This window comes from Acipenser ruthenus, chromosome 37, assembly GCF_902713425.1.
Source record: "Acipenser ruthenus chromosome 37, fAciRut3.2 maternal haplotype, whole genome shotgun sequence".
Taxonomy (NCBI): Eukaryota; Metazoa; Chordata; class Actinopteri; order Acipenseriformes; family Acipenseridae; genus Acipenser; species Acipenser ruthenus.
In genome coordinates this window covers 5,639,454-5,655,810 of record NC_081225.1, presented here as the reverse complement: position 1 = coordinate 5,655,810, position 16,357 = coordinate 5,639,454, and the positions used below count along the sequence as shown (strand labels likewise).

The following is a 16,357-nucleotide window of genomic DNA, read 5'->3' as shown; positions in this document are numbered from 1 at the left end:
GCTTGTCAGGGTAGAGGGCAAAATGGATGGAGCTAAATACAGGCAAACCCTTGAGGAAAACCTGCTTCAGTCTGCAAAAGACCTGAGACTGGGACGGAGATTCACCTTTCAGCAGGACAATGACCCCAAGCACACAGCCAAAGCGACACTGGAGTGGCTTAAAAACAAGAAAGTGAATGTCTTAGAGTGGCCCAGTCAAAGCCCGGACTTGAATCCGATTGAGAATCCGTGGCAACACTTGAAGATTGCTGTCCACCAACGATCCCCATCCAACCTGACAAGAGCTTGAACAATTTTGCCAAGAAGAATGGGCGAATATTGCACGATCCAGATGTGCAAACCTGGTAGAGACTTACCCCAAAAGACTCACAGCTGTAATTGCTGCCAAAGGTGGTTATACCAAGTATTGACTCAGAGGGGTGAATACTTATCTAACTAAGACATTTCAGTTTTTTTATTTTTCATTAACTGTTGTTTCACAATAAAAATTCTCTTGCCTCTTCAAAGTGTTCAGTAGGTTGTGTAAATCAAAGGGGAAAAAATCCCATTTAAATGCATCAAGATTTCAGGTTGTAACACAACAAACTGTGAACATGTCCAAGGGGGGGTGAATACTTACTATAGGCACTGTATGTGGAGATGATCCTCAGATACTACCATACTAGCTAGCACACTGTTTAGTACAGTACACCCTCGCTATAACGAACCTGTTGGGGTCCAAGTCATTTGTTTGTTATATCAAGGGCTTCGTTATAGCAAAAGGACAATCAAAATGAACGATACACTGTTGGAGTAAGTTAATGAGATGAGATTGTGAATACAAGTAGAATTACATGCACATGTTCATTTCATGTATGCAGTTTTCTGCCGTTGCTTTATCCTATTGGTTAAATAATTAAATGTATTACAAAAAGCAGAAATCCTGAATTGAAGCTGACCTTTTATTCAAAATCAATCTGACATGAATTGTTTCAAAGTGCACCAAATCTTAATCATACATGCAAGAATCCCAAACTGAGTTTTTATTCCAAATCAACCTGACATGAAAAGTTCGCCAGTTGTTTTTTTTTTATTATTATTATTCTTTAATCAATTTGGCTTTGCCGCATGGCTACTGAACAAGCCAAAAAAACTTTGGCTTGTGCTTTTTGACAACCTATATTCCCGACAGAGATATACCTTACACCGTTTTTCAAAACGATCAATAGAATTTCCAGTTTTGTTGCAACAGGAAATGTTTTTTTCGTTTCAGAGGCATAGGTACACAGGTGGCATCCCGTGCGTACAGTCCGGGATGTTGACAGTCTGTGTTTATATGGTCTTTTTTTAGTTTTTTAGTTATTATTTAGGGTCCAGGGGCCAGGTTCGTTATAATGAAGGACATTATAGCGAGGGAGTGCTGAAATTGCAATTGACCCTCTGGGTTATGTCGTCTATAAGGTTGCTGTGAAACATTTAAAACATCTGCAGGCAATATTAAAACAACACCTCATGATGGAACTTCTACCGTATCTGTGGTTTAGCGACAGGATAAAGAAGCTTTACCTGTATAAACAAAAATAAATGAAGCCTGTGAAACTAAATGGTCTAACACACAAGGGAATGTTGTTCTGCTAAGACAGTGGTCCTCAAAGCCATGCCCTGGGCAAATTTAGACCTGCGAGGCAAACTGACAATCTCCAATATTGCATTAGTGATTTATTAGTAAAGTCAGTACATTCTACCACTGTGTGTTCTTAAATCGCTGATGTTAATGTCATTTTATATTTTATTTTGGTATTGGCTCGCTACTTTATCAAGAAAACACAAATGTGTCAGTGGCCAATACACTTTGTGGACCCCAGTGCTAAAATGTCTGAAGCCTTGTTCATCACACCTTTAAATATCTGCCTGGTGATCCAGCTTTTCTTTTCAAAACCCATACTTAAATGTTTGAAAAGTTATTTTAAGAAATCAATTATCTATACACATACATAGCTGTATTTTGGGGGGGTTGTTTCTGAACAAAAATAGCAATTGTCAAAACCCTTTTAATATACCTTCAAAGGGACCGAGCAATAGAATGGTAAGCAGAGTTGACTATCGGTTCACCAACATTAAAACACAGAAGAACTATTGCAGGTATTGCATGGATTACGGTTCACCAACATTAAAACACAGAAGAACTATTGCAGGTATTGCATGGATTACAGTAGAGTTAATTAATATGTTTATTCAATATACAGTAAACACACACATTGCAGTGTTCTGTATGCTATACTGTGTTACTTTATTTGTCAGAACAGGTCAATACTACCCAGAGGGGTGGAAAATCGGTTATGAGTATTCTGTTCGGGACATTTCAGTGTGGTGCGAATAAGCAGAGGGTGTCATTAACAGGAGTGATATTAAGTGAGATTACAGTAAGTGGCTTTGACTGTACTGGGCGATATTATATAAAAAAAAATCTAAAAAGAGTAAGAATTTATTCCTGTGATTCTTTTTATTCTTCACCAGTAAAAACAAAAGAAAAACGTAAGAAAAAACAAAGTGACATTTAGGCTGTAGCTGTACAGACTTTATGCACAAGAATCAAGTTATATCTCACAATTCACACTTGCATTAACACCAACATAATCATAATAATAAACAACATACAAATCAGATCACACTCTTTAAATTAAAAAGCGATGATTACAAATTTCGCTAATCTATAACAATGTCTAGATGAAGCAGGCTTTTCAGTTCTAAACCATGCATGGAAAATAAACATGTAATATAAAACAGGGAGCTTGTGTTGCAGCAGTGATGAGGGTACAAAGTGTTTTTTGAACAGCAGTAGCAAACCGATAATAAACAAATCCATGTACTTGTTCAGCCAATTTAAAGTATAGCTAGTGCTCTGCGGATAGGTTGCCCCGAAAAAGCAGTGGAAGTCTTAACCCAAAGTTAACAGCTCAGTCCCTTAATCTGCAGTAAAGCCTACTGAATGCCCCGCAAGCACACACACATACACAAAGCCTCTACTGAAACACCATGTTACGCCTTAGGAAAAAACTCCCAATTTACATGGCAACTCAGCCTGACTGATGACATGTCATGCTAAGTGTTAACATCCCATGGTCTAGAGCACAAAAGAAGCAACCTCACCTCATTAAGGGGTTGGCAACATGGACAGAGCTTGGACTAATTTGCTGTGTACTAGGCAGCAATCTGTACAGGAAGTATAAAGGTGGCCCTTCGCTCTCTGTCCCCTGGACCGCAGCCTTTAAGCAGCATTTTGGGACAGAGGGAAGAGGTTATGATTTTGGGACAGAGGGAAGAGGTTATTATTATTATTTGTTTATTTAGCAGACGCCTATATCCAAGGCGACTTACAGAGACTAGGGTGTGTGAACTATGCATCAGCTGCAGAGTCACTTACAACTACGTCTCACCCGAAAGACGGAGCACAAGGAGGTTAAGTGACTTGCTCAGGGTCACACAATGAGTCAGTGGCTGGTTGCATGCCCTTTTCTTTAACCACTGGACCACACAGCCTCCTATGTTATGATCTTGGGACAGAGGGAAGAGGTTATGAGTCTATTTATTAATGCTGACCCATGCTCTCTAGTTTCTCTGAGGCATTATTGAGTCAGTTTATAGCAAACCCTAGATGCTTATTGGAGGGGCTAGTGCTAAAATAGTCTATCTGAATTTGATTTGAAACAGACAATCCCCTCCAGTAGATATTTATACCCAATCACACTACCTAAATCTGTTGCAAACATGATCGTGGAATGACAATCAATTGGATTCAGTGCATATAAATGCACCTATTGTAGGGTATATAATATCTGTAAGAGCTAAAGCTGTAGTACATCACCACTTGAAATAATTCATTTCCATGTATTTAATTCAAAATGTTGTAATCTTAAGCCATGCCTTAATTAGTATAATTACGTTATATGTATCCTTTATAGATAATATTTATTTTGTTACAATGTATAGTTATAGTTAAGTTTAGGACTACTGGCTGGTTTCATAGAACAATTTTTATAATATTGGGCCTTTTCTCAGATTTGTTCCCCCTTTACTGCTGCCCAGATGCAGAGACTAGAGAATAAATGCTGTTTGGAAATCAGAAGAGAAAGTGCAATGCCACCAGGGAATCTACAGTAGCAATGCAGAGCAATACAATCCCAGGCCCTGTTCATAGTTCCTAGTGCAATTTGTGCTCTCTAGAGCAGAGTGGCACTGGTGTGTCACGGTCTTGAGTGTTTGGTACTCAGGGAACCCACACTGAACAGTGCCACCTAGAGGTGTCATGGCAACAGGAAGGGGATTGAAAAACTGCACAGCACAGCAACATTGTGTGGGTGCCAATTGTTTAAACATGGGTAATTCTACAAGTGAATCTGGTTTATAAAAAAAATAAAAAAATAAAAAAAAGATACAATAGCTCTATGAAAAGATGTTCTTAAGTATTTAAAGGGGATAAGTATTTTGCTACAGTAATTGCTGTAGTATATTAACTCATTTTCAATATAATTATTTTCATAAACTTCAGCAATCAAAATAGCATTCTACCACATGTGGAAACAAAGATCTCAAACCAGTTTCACTCTCCAATTGAGATTACCACAATATTTTCATATTACTGCCAACGCATGATCGTTAAGTACTTTTGGGGAAGAGTCACTTTGGCAACTTTCCTAGATACATAATGGCAATAAAAAAAGTAGTTTAATAATTATTTTATAGATTTATTTCAGTAGCTCAAAATCTGAATTGCTTGCCTCTGCAGTGAACAAGGAAATGCAGTACTGACAGGCAGATTTAGATAGTCTTTTAGAAACATGCTGTCTACCAAGCTACTAAAAATGCTTCTTTTAGGCCCCAATTGGAGCAAAAAATGGGATGCAATGCAGGTCATTCCCAACGGGGGCTTAGTTTAGCGTGAATGCAGCATCATCAGGGGAGACCAAAGTTGAGAACCACCGAAATAAATGGTTTTACTGATATATCACCATCAATAGGCCAGGATAAGCAGTTGGATGTCCGGCAGTCCTGTGGCGACTGTCCCTGTGTTGTGAGTGCGCAGTGTCCTCGGCACGCTGGTGCAGTTAGGGGGTGTAGGCGGGGGGCGGCTGGAACTGGTTGGCAAGGTCGTAGTCCCCGGGGTAGGTCTCGCTGCTCTCCTCCATCTCGGAAAGCAGTTCCAGAGCCTGCTCCTCCTCCTCGGTGGGGTAGTGTCGCAGCAGGTTGGCAGCTGTGGCCAGGATGGAAGCTCCACCAGCCCCTGCGACGAGGTAGAAGCTAACGGCGAAGGTGACGTAGATGAGAGAGCCGTGGTACATCCTGTGCTGCTGCTGGAGGGACAGGATCAACTCGGAGGCCCAGTAACAGAACCCAATCACTGTGGCACACTGCAGAACTATCACAGGAGACAAAACAGCAGTATTAGGTCAGTGAGATATATATATAGATAGATATATATATATTATATATATATATATATATATATATATATATATACACACACACAGTATTGTTGAGCAGGAAAACCTGCATTTTTCCAGTTTATTTCCTGCACTGGTGGTAGGGTAGTGGGAATGCAACTAGTAATCATCTCATCTACTGCCTGCTTATGTTTACTAGTGTTTGTGCAGGGAATGGACGAAAAATGGTACCGACAACTGTTGTGCATGATATCCTAGCTTTTATTCTGCAATAAGAACTGCCACTCCCTGCTGAAAGTCAGTCTCAGCCACAAGCCTCTTCTCTGCAAGACAACAGATCATTTAAACTGGTGTGATGAGAATATGGGCGCTGGGCAATTTTTCACCTCCAGCTCTACCAAATGAATTGGACAGTTATTGAGTCATGTGTCCTTCATACCAATGGGCTGTATTTCGTGTGATCCTTTGGGGATAGATTTTTTTTTTTAAATAATAAATTTCCGTAAAGTAATTGTCGATCATTATTGCTGGGTAGTTTGCGTATGCAAATAGTTAACCCTAAAAGGGATATTTAACACCAGAGGCGCTGCTGTGTTGTTGCTTGTTTGTTAGTTATTGGGCCTGCATGGTTTGCTAGCTAAACCCAGCATAAGTTAATACTAATTTTATACCACTGTAACGCTAAAAATATCTGACTTTTAGTGCAGCGACTTGCAGTTCTACAACATCTCTTGGCGAAACAAACTATATGGAAAGAAGGCAAGATAAAATCAAACATATTAAATGATATTTGAATACTTTCCTTATTTGTACCAGATTAGAATAAATAATTTGGGTTAAAACCAGTAGGAATATAAGCGTGTATACTACCAGTGTTCCTGTAGATTGTTTTGGCAACCTCAGTACTGACCGTGTTAGCTAAATGCATTCTTAAACATATTTTTCTTATTGGCACCTGAACTTATTTATAAGGTTTGAAGAACATATGTCCGTTTTCACCGTTTAACCCTTTTTGTTTGTTAGTTGTTTTTTTTTTTTTTTTAAAAGCAAGAGGCCGCCTCACAGTGACTGCATACAGTAATCTTGTTTCATAAATCTGTACAGTATTACTGTTTAGTCATCTATATTCAAATAAAACCAAACATTTGATTACCAGCTTTATCAACTATTTATTTAAATCAAAAAGCACTTAGATCTTGCTTGTTTGGTCGTTAGTAGCTTATTGATCCCAGAATCTCAACAAGCAGCTTCATTGAAGGATCCCAGGGTGTCAGCTTCAACAACTGGGGAGTTGGTTCCAGACTCCCACAACTCTCTGTGTAAAAAAGTGCCTCCTATTTTTTGTTCTGAATGCCCCTTTATCTAATCTCCATTTGTGACCCCTGGTCCGGTTTTCTTTTTTCAGGTCGAAAAAGTCCCCTGGGTCGACATTGTCTATACCTTTTAGAATTTTGAATGGTTGAATAGGATCGCCGCGTAGTCTTCTTTGTTCAAGACTGAATGAATTATATTTTTTATTTAGGCAGTCTGCATATAACATGCCTTTTAAACCCGGGATATTTCTGGTCGCTCTTCTTTGCCCTCTTTCTAGAACAGCAATATCCTTTTTGTAACAAGGAGACCAGAACTGCACACAATTTTCTAGGTGAGGTCTTACTAATGCATTGTAGTTTTAATATTACTTCCCTTGATTTAAGTGCAACACTTTTCACTATATATCCGAGCATTTTGTTGGCCTTTTTTATAGCTTCCCCACATTGTCAACTATCAATATCAATAAACCAGGTAAAAGTTGGCATGACACCACTAGCAGATAACATAATAAAGGTAGTGATCCTGGCTAAAAAACTAGGAGTGCATTTGGTGCAGTGCACTGGGTGTAAGATCTCATGGGTGACAGGAGGGTTAGCAGGTCTTTGTACAGCGGAACAGCTAGGTAGGTTATGCACTAGCTGCAGAGCAGAAAGCAAGTACAAAGATCTGATAGCTAGTCTGACAGAGAAGCTAGACCAGCAGCGGGCAATCAACGAGTTAGAGCAGTTTGTAGATTCCCAGGTGGAGTTGCATGTGGCCCCACCAGATAGACAGAGGGAGGTGGGTGAACCAGACAGAGAGTGGACAGTAAGAGGGAAAAGGAAAAGGGTGAGAAAGCCTGTGTGAGCATTATTGGGTTGTAAAGAGAATATCTTAGGCACAGCACTGTTTTAAAACAAACATTTCTTTCTTTATTTGTTCATTGGGAAAAATGTAAAACATTGCTCTTGTTTTGACTGACGTGTTTTTCATTTCTTAAATATTTTTACTAATTTAGGGAAAAGTGCAAGATTTTTTTTTTATTTAATTTAAATATTTTAAATCTTAGTTAGCATTAGTAATGTAATTCAAAGAAATGATGTGCATTTTATATGGTGTTTACCCGATCACGTGCCCAAAATGATACTTAAAATATTTATTTATTGCATTTATATAGCCCATTTTATACAAAAGTATCACAAAGCACAGTACAGTACAAAGCAGAAAAAAGAACAAACCAAAATACATTTGTATAGCATGTCACGCAATCAGACCATTTAAATAACATATTTACATAACAGTATACACATAATAACACAAAAGCATTAATTTTAAAGTTACATTAAAACCCACTAAGATAAGAAAGTCATTTTATAAACATTCGTTTTTAGTCTTGACTTGAAAACTGTAACGATCCCAGCTTCCCTGACAAACAAAGGCAGAGCATTCCATAGGCGCTCTACAAGAAAGAGCCCTACTTCCCGTGTTGCTTTTGTTGACCCTAGAAATAACCTAGGTCAGTAACTCCTGCAAATAACTAGGTGCTAATCCATTCAGGGCCTTGTAAGTTAACAGCAAAATCTTTAGATCAATTCTATACTGCACAGGGAGCCAGTGTAAAGAGGCCAAAACAAGGGTAATATGTTCACTTTTCCTGGTTTTAGTCAGAATTCTAGCAGCGGTATTCTGAACAAGCTGCAAGCGGGATACCACACGTTCTGGGACACCAGAAAAAAAGTGCATTACAATAATCAATTCCATATGAAACAAAGGCATGCATTAGTCTCTCGGCATCAGATACAGAAATAATTGGTCTAAGTTTGGCTATATTTCTCAAATGGTAAAAAGATCATTTAATAACTTCCCTAATATGATTCTCAAATGATAGATCAGGATCAAAGATGACCCCCAAACTCTTAATTTCTAGTTAAAGTTTTGATGAGAGACTGCAAGGGTTGAGCTCATTTAATCCCACATTTCCTTTTAGTTGGTTCTGTGATCCCACTAGCATAACCTCTGTTTTATCTGAATTCAACATTAGAAGATTCTGTGAATCCAATGCTTGAGGTCTATAAGGCTAATAACACCCAGGCAGAAGAAATTCCTGGTTTTAGGGACAAATATAGCTGGGTATCATCAGCATAGTATTTTTGTATTTTCGTCCGACCCCAATTTGGTTATGCACAATCATTCTCCAGTTCATTTTACTGAACTGGAGAATCTCAGGACAGATCATACCAATTTTAATATGATATTACGGTTTATCGTGAAGGCTGATATTGCTTTGAGGCGAATACCTCGGAAATGCTGTATCAATTCGAACATAACACTGACATGGTCGATTTGCACATGAGTAAAAAAAGACACAGGACGTTTGAGTTTGATATTTTACAGAAGGTCCCAATGTCCAGTAAAAAAACAGAGGACCTATGAGAAAAAGATCGGGGATAAAAATAAATGGACGGTTCACAAGGGACAAAATTTCAACAGTGTCGGTAAAAATTCCAAACCCACCTGTTTATGTGGTGATTTTTTTCCTGTGCAAATTGGTCTTTACAAACTGAACTGACTGATACAGTAAATGGCTGCTTCCTGACCCACAGGAGCTAGAAAATAACAAATCACCAGGCCCCGATATGATTTCTCCAAGGGTGCTTAAGGTGCTTTAGACCACATTGCAAGATTGTTACATACCAAACATGTGGGAGTAGTGGCCTGAATCCACAGACCTGCTAATTCAAATGGATTTGGATCTTCTCTGTAACTGGGCAAACTTGTGTCAAATGAATGTTAAGAAATGTAAAGTATTGCATATTGGGCATAATAATCTGTTAAGTATAAAATGAATGGGACGAGTACTTTGAAAAGGATCTCGGGGTTATAGTGGAGTCATCATTAAAAGTATCTCGCCAACGTGGTGAGGCAATTAAAAAGGCAAATAGGATGTTAGGCTGTATTGCAAAATAGCGTGGAATACACATCTAGATTTCCATTACACGAGAGTAGATGTTAAACCTTCATGCTGATTTGAACTCGGCTCTCGCCAAGATAAGCACCAACTAAGACGTAGCTTTACAGTAAACTAATGTGATCCATGGGTGTCTCCATCCATTTGCGCTTCCTTCCATATGATGATGTAGATATCCTTCTGTCTGGTGTTGATGGCTGAAGTGTAATGCTGGCTCCAGGGATCAGCTTATTTTGCCTCCCTAGTGCATCAGCACACACAACGGCTGCGATGCTGGCTCCGGGGATCAACCACGGTGTGGTCTCCCCAGCACATCAGCATGACAACCGTCTGGATTGAGCTAAGTAGGGTACATCACTGGGGTCTTCAAGTGGGCACCTTCCATCCTCAGCGTTTCTTTCTATTGTGCTTGAGATCCCCAGCCAGAATCTTTCCGTCTCAACCACAGCCAGTTGCTGCTCCTCTCTGCTGCTTCAGATAAGTTCTTCACTGTGCAACGCAACTCTTGGTCAATGAATCAGACATCTCTGAGAAACCGGGTTGTAGAGTGTGCCACAAATCCTTGACAACCCACCTCCACTGGGTAAACCCGGACTCTCCATCCTCGCTGTTCCGCTTCAGTGGCTAGTTGAGCATACCGCAGTTTTTTCCTCTAATACGCCTCATCTACAGCATCCTCCCATGGCACTGTTAACTCTACCAGGTGAACAAGGCGTGCTGATCCAGACCACAAGACAATATCTGGTCGAAGGTTAGTGGTGGCAATCTCAGGTGGAAAAATAAGCCGTTGACCAACATCTGCCAGCATATTCCAGTCTCTAGCAGCTTCCAGTTGTCCTTGGTTTTAACACCTTTTCTTGGTGGTTGCTCTCCTGGGCGAAGGAATGTTGTCTTTTGTCTAATGTTTTGATGGAACAGGTGGCAACTTATTGGTCATGTTACGCTTGTCTTCCAATGCTAAGGCCAAACATCGCAGCACCTGGTCATGGCGCCAAGTAAACTGTCCTTGGCTAAGAGCCACCTTACATCCTGTCAAAATGTGCCTTAATGTTGCAGGTGATGAACACAAAGGACATGAGGGATCCTCTCCTACCCAGAGGTTTAGGTTCTGTGATGATGGGAGAACATCATATGTTGACCTGATGAGGAAACTGATCCTGCTCTGTTCCATTGACCATAGGTCTTGCCAGCCAATCTTGCGTTGTTCCACACTCTCTCATCTCATCCATTCTCCCTGCTTGGCCTGGGAAATGGTCTTTATACACCTCATCCTCTCCTCCTGCTTTTGCACCTCGTTGACTACCAGCTTCCTCCGTTGAGCTGGGGATGCCTTATGCCATGTAGGAAGAGCTGAACTGAGACCAAGACCCCCTCTTCCATGCTGAACTTGCCCCATGATATCACCAATTCGAAGGGCAGCCTTTGCATCCTCCACAGCTTTCTTTGCCGCCCACTTTCTTCCAGTTTTCAACACAGGTGCTACCTCCATTACGCATTTGTCGCGTGACTCTACTAATGTAATTTCCAGTCTCACCTTGGTGCACTTAAACTCCTTGGTTAGAGCGGAGACTGGTAGCTGCAGTATTCCTTTACCATAAAGTCCCACTATAGAGAGGTTATGCTAAGATTATACAATGCCCTGGTTAGACCACACCTAATACTGTGTGCCGTTTTGGACACCTCACGACAAAAAAGGCATCACTGCACTCGAGAAGGGCAACTAGGCTTATTCCAAGACTTAATGACATGAGCTATGAGGACAGGTTCAAATTAGTGCTGGGATGAACACGGGATTTTCATGTTCGGATATTTGCTCGTAATTTAAATATTAGTTAGTTTGTTAAAAAGTAATAAAAGCCATTATATTGCTCTGAACGCAGGCAAGGACAGCATAGTAGCGGGGGGGGGGGGGGGGGGGGGGGTTGCCATGGCCTCTGTGTGTGTGTGCCTTTATTTCACAGCAAGACCTTACAATATGTAACATGTTAAAATAGAAAAATATCCCAGGAGTAAATTCTAAGTTATGTAGGACTTACTTTACCCCAGTGAATTAACTACAAAACAAAGGATGCCAAATAGCACAGTAAACCATGGCCATCGACACGCTTTCATAAAGTAACAACATGAGGTTTACTTGTGCCTTTCTGTAGCTGAACAAGCAAACGGAAACTGAAATGTAACTTTAAACACTTCAGATAAAAGAAAAGTGGAAATGGCGCTATAAAGTGAAGGGGAAAAAAACACCACTTTGGTTCTCATTTATTACATTCCATGTAACAAAGTCGCAACAAAAAATATATAATATATACAATCTATATAAAAATCACTACACAACATTTTCACAAAGTTAGGTACTGTTTAAGCGAGGCATTTCAGAATGAGGTACTTGCCTTTTTCTGTCCCATGAGATTCTGACTCGCTCTAAAGAAGCACAATGCTTTTTTGACCCAGATGGCTTTCCACAGAGCACTATGTGTGCGCACACAATCTGGTTTGTTTACTCTTTGCTGTCTAAAACTTTTAAATAGAGGTTCAAGAGCTGCTGTGTTGATTCTGTTATATATATATATATATATATATATATATATATATATATAATCACACTGTGCTCTTTTTCATTTGCCATTTTTTGAAACTGTCACAAAAATTCTGGTGTGACAGTAAATAAGTGCAAGGTATTTGTCATTTGTAGCGAATACATACATCTGATTTGTTTCCGAATACATGTAAAAAAAATATTCGTTTGAATATTCAGATATTTGTCCAAGCACTAGTTAAAATAATTAAATCTCTTCAGCTGAGAAAAAAGGGGACTTGATTGAAGGCTTTAAAATCATAAATGGTACAGATAAAAAGTTAACCCAAGACACTACTTCAAATTTAACACAGAGAGAAGAACAAGAGGGTATAAGTGGAAGCTGAGCAAAAGTAAGTTTAGAACAGAAGGTAGGAAGCACTTTTTTACACAGAGTTATAAATGGATGGAATAGCCTGTTAGGTGAAGTAGTAGGATCTAAAACACTGGGAACATTAAAAAAAGACTAGATTCTGTGTTTTAAATGGTGTGCTAACAAGGGAAGTGCCTTAACGGGCCAAACGGCATTTTCTCGTTCTACAACTTTTCTTATGTTCAAGTTTAACACATCAGCCCAATTGAAATATAGCTTTCTTAATGTTTCTATTTTTGTTTTTGTCCAGTTTCTGTATATGAGAAATAATTGCCTGTATCAATGTCTGTTAATGATACAGTAGTCTCTGGCTAAGAGAACACCACCCAGGAAGCAAGCGAAGTGTTCTCTCAACCACAGTGCTCTCTAAACTGAGTTGACCACCTTACACAATATGCCAAGGCCAAGCATGATATGAAGAAACAAATACAAATGTATTTACTATATATATATATTTTTAATTTAGTTGTTTCCAATGATTTTTACCCCAGTTTTCTCCCCAATTTGGAATCTGTGTTATTATTGATCCCGGTACATCGCTGCAACCCCTCGGTGACTCGGGAAACGGAGGCTGAAACACGCCCCCTCCGAAAAGTGTTCTTGCCAAGCTGTCACCACACTACGGATCCACAGCAAAACCATCAGACATAGTGCCGGAGGACAACACAGATCTGAATGGTTCCACTGCAGACCCGCAGGCGCCCTATCAGCCACAGGGGTCACTGGTGCTCTGTGAACCATGGATTGCCCTGCCGACCTAAGCTCTCCCTACCCGGGTGGCGCTCGGCCAATTGTGTGCTGCCCCCTGGGAACCCCCGGTCACGGTTGACAATGACATAGCAAGGATTCGAACCTGCGAACTCCAGGCTATAGGGCGCATCCTGCACTCCATGCGGAGCACCTTTACTGGATACGCCACTTGGGAGCCTGTATTTACTACTTATGTCAACATTTGAAATTAACAGGAGAGAAGCAATAGGCAAGCAAATGTTAATAAACTATAATAATAAACTAACTGGCAAGCTAGCGTTAATAAACTAACTGAAATTAAATTAACAAAGCACCACTACAGATGATAAAAAAATCGGTCAACAATGAATCGCTATCCGTGCCAAAAAGGTGTTCTTTTAAGCAAAGTTTGTATAACTTGAGCAAATTCTGTTTCACCACAAGGTTGTTCCCTAAGCCGAAGTGTTTTTCTTAGGAGACTATTTTAGACTATTTAGCTTTTGTGGCCCCACAATTGCAGAGCATTAATTAAAATGAAGACAAGTTTTGCCAATGCTTAAGTTTAGTGATATGCTTGAGGTACATCAAAATGCCATAGAATGCCAGGTATTTGACAGTGGTGTAGTCTGCGTGCCATTGTGGAATGGCTCCTGTGGAAGCAGGACTGCCTACCTGTCAGGATGTGGGCGAAGGCATACCGGCGGGTGATTTTGAGGGCAGGGTGTTTTGGCCCAAAGACGTCCAACAGAAAGGCACAGAGACTGCACAGGATGCCCAGGAAACAGAAGGCAGCAATCACACGGAGCTGGAGAATCGTTTGAGGATTCATACAGTAATCTGCAGACAAACAAAACAGGGTTCGGTTTTGGAAAGTGATTTTTTCATTTTGTGATGAATTTTGATGTTCATGAAAGGATGAGAGCACTGGTGACTGAGGTCCCCTCTATTAAAATCAACAACAGAGGACAGCCCTGCCAGCATTCCTCAGACCTGACCTGGAGAGCCCTGGAAAATTGACCAGTGTCCATCTATTCAATCACTGACCGCTCTATTGTCAGGGTCCTCATACCATTCTGCACTGATCCTGTCCATCTTTAACACTAGACAAATGTCTTTAAATCTTCTCCAAACCTCCTGTACACCCTTTTAGTTTTTTTTTTTTTGGTGTTTAACCTGATACTGTTTTTTTATACAAACATTTTTAGCCTACAAATGCTGACGGTGTGTCCCATACCTCACACCAGTTGACGGTTGCAATGTGTAATACTCATCACTAAACTACTTTTCAAATAACATATCCACAGCTAGGGGTTCTGGTTTGAGCGTTAAATCCAAGTGTTTAAAAAAACAAAACCTGCCAGTTTATGCTGTGTAGGTATTATAAATCAAGGTCACTTTCTTAAAGAACGATAAGGATAACTTAATAAAAACTAAGTAATTCCGTTCTTTAATAAAATATAAAGATATATTTTTTAATATAAGAATGTGATACAATAGGAACTGATTTTTATCTGATTTTCCACATCTCAGGTATTATTAATTAGTCATTTAGCAAACGCTTTTATCCAATACGACTTTACAGATACTATGAATTAGGTCCCCGGTTCAAGTCCCACCTCAGCCACTGACTCATTGTGTGACCCTGAGCAAGTCACTTAACCTCCTTGTGCTCCGTATTTCGGGTGAGACGTAGTTGTAAGTGACTCTGCAGCTGATGCATAGTTCACACACCCTAGTCTCTGTAAGTCGCCTTGGATAAAGGCGTCTGCTAAATAAACTAATAATAATAATAATAATAATAATAATAATGAATTATCAACAGCTGCTGCAGAGTCAATAGTACCTCGGTTTTACTTCTCATCTGAAGGACGGGGAACATTTTCATACTGCAGTATTGTTTCGTACCTTCAAGTAGTTTGGTGTCCACGTATCCCAGAACATCAGCTACCCCCAGCTCCTGTCGAGGACAGGTGCCCCCGTGAACCCGCAGCCAAGCAGGCTCTGCCAGCGCCGTACACAGCGCAGTGATGGAGAGGGCACCGGGTAGTGCCGACGCCAGGCTCCTCTCCGGCTGCTTTGGGAGTGCGCTTCCACCCGGCCCTCTCCTTCGCCGGCTTCCTTGCAGTCCAGATCCCGGTGGTGCATACATGTTAGCCTACTCGTCAAATACACAGTACCTACACCTACAAATATGCTATGCCGAATTATTGAGAACAGATGCTTTTAATGTCGGCGTCAGTTAGATTATTTTAATCTAATTATATATATCCCTTTTGCTTAATAAATAAATAAAAACAAACAGACCGCCGAGATAATCTTCAGCCCAGTAACAAAAACAAACCCTGTCCTAATATATACACAATATTGTATTCAAATACCTCACTTAGTCCAAAATCATTAGAACGTTGTTAGAATATTAGTAAAGCAATTAGTTACACACTATAAAATTTATTCGGATTGTTTCTTCGCTAAATGTCTCAATGTACGCTCATATTAAACTACTATGAGGGACTAAATATATTTTACATGTAATAAATATTACATTACATTATATTTACAAGAACAATGCAGCGTTGCATAACAACAGTGTTCGGCCTGCCGCACACAATCGGATATAATTCAGTTATATTAACCGACAATTCAGTAAATCCCTACAGAACAATACAAATACAGTTCGTTTCTGTGTTCACTTAAATCGCTTTATGACAGGTTAAAATTCTACAGAAAGAAATTTTCTATTATTCTTTACAATTTATCTAAAACAAAAACAAAAAAACACTACCCCCTATTTCTGCCCGTAATTCCTGTTTCCGGGAAGGGACATATTATGACGTTCCTCAAATGCGTCACCATATCACGAGGGGTGGTGTTCAAATGACAAAGAGATGCAATCTGGGAGTTGTAGTTCAGCTGTTAAAAACGTACACGGGTTACATTAAAGTATCCGTTCGGTGTATAATTTGTTCAGATTCAAGCTAAACTAATTGTCAATAAACAAA

The 16,357-nt window shown here is 39.9% G+C and overlaps 1 protein-coding gene across 1 annotated transcript; it reads right to left on the bottom strand.

Annotated features, from left to right (window-relative positions):
- Positions 1-2,463: 2,463 nt before the first annotated feature.
- LOC117966136 (transmembrane protein 127) lies at positions 2,464-16,190 on the bottom strand. The gene is made up of 3 exons (XM_034911590.2): positions 15,264-16,190; positions 14,031-14,195; positions 2,464-5,395 (listed from the first exon to the last, which is right to left on the bottom strand). Exons 1-3 carry the CDS (start codon positions 15,505-15,507, stop codon positions 5,085-5,087), a joined length of 720 nt encoding a protein of 239 aa, XP_034767481.2. The 5' UTR covers positions 15,508-16,190; the 3' UTR covers positions 2,464-5,084.
- Between the last annotated feature and the right edge of the window lie 167 nt (positions 16,191-16,357).

What these genes read in the sequence shown, in the direction of transcription:
- LOC117966136 (XM_034911590.2), bottom strand. Translation starts at nt 15,507, where the DNA reads ATGTATGCACCACCGGGATCTGGACTGCAAGGAAGCCGGCGAAGGAGA. An exon ending in GGACACCAAACTACTTGAAG is followed by an intron (nt 14,196 to 15,263) that starts GTACGAAACAAT and finishes GTTTGTCTGCAG; the next exon opens with ATTACTGTATGAATCCTCAA. An exon ending in CTTCGCCCACATCCTGACAG is followed by an intron (nt 5,396 to 14,030) that starts GTAGGCAGTCCT and finishes CTCCTGTGATAG; the next exon opens with TTCTGCAGTGTGCCACAGTG.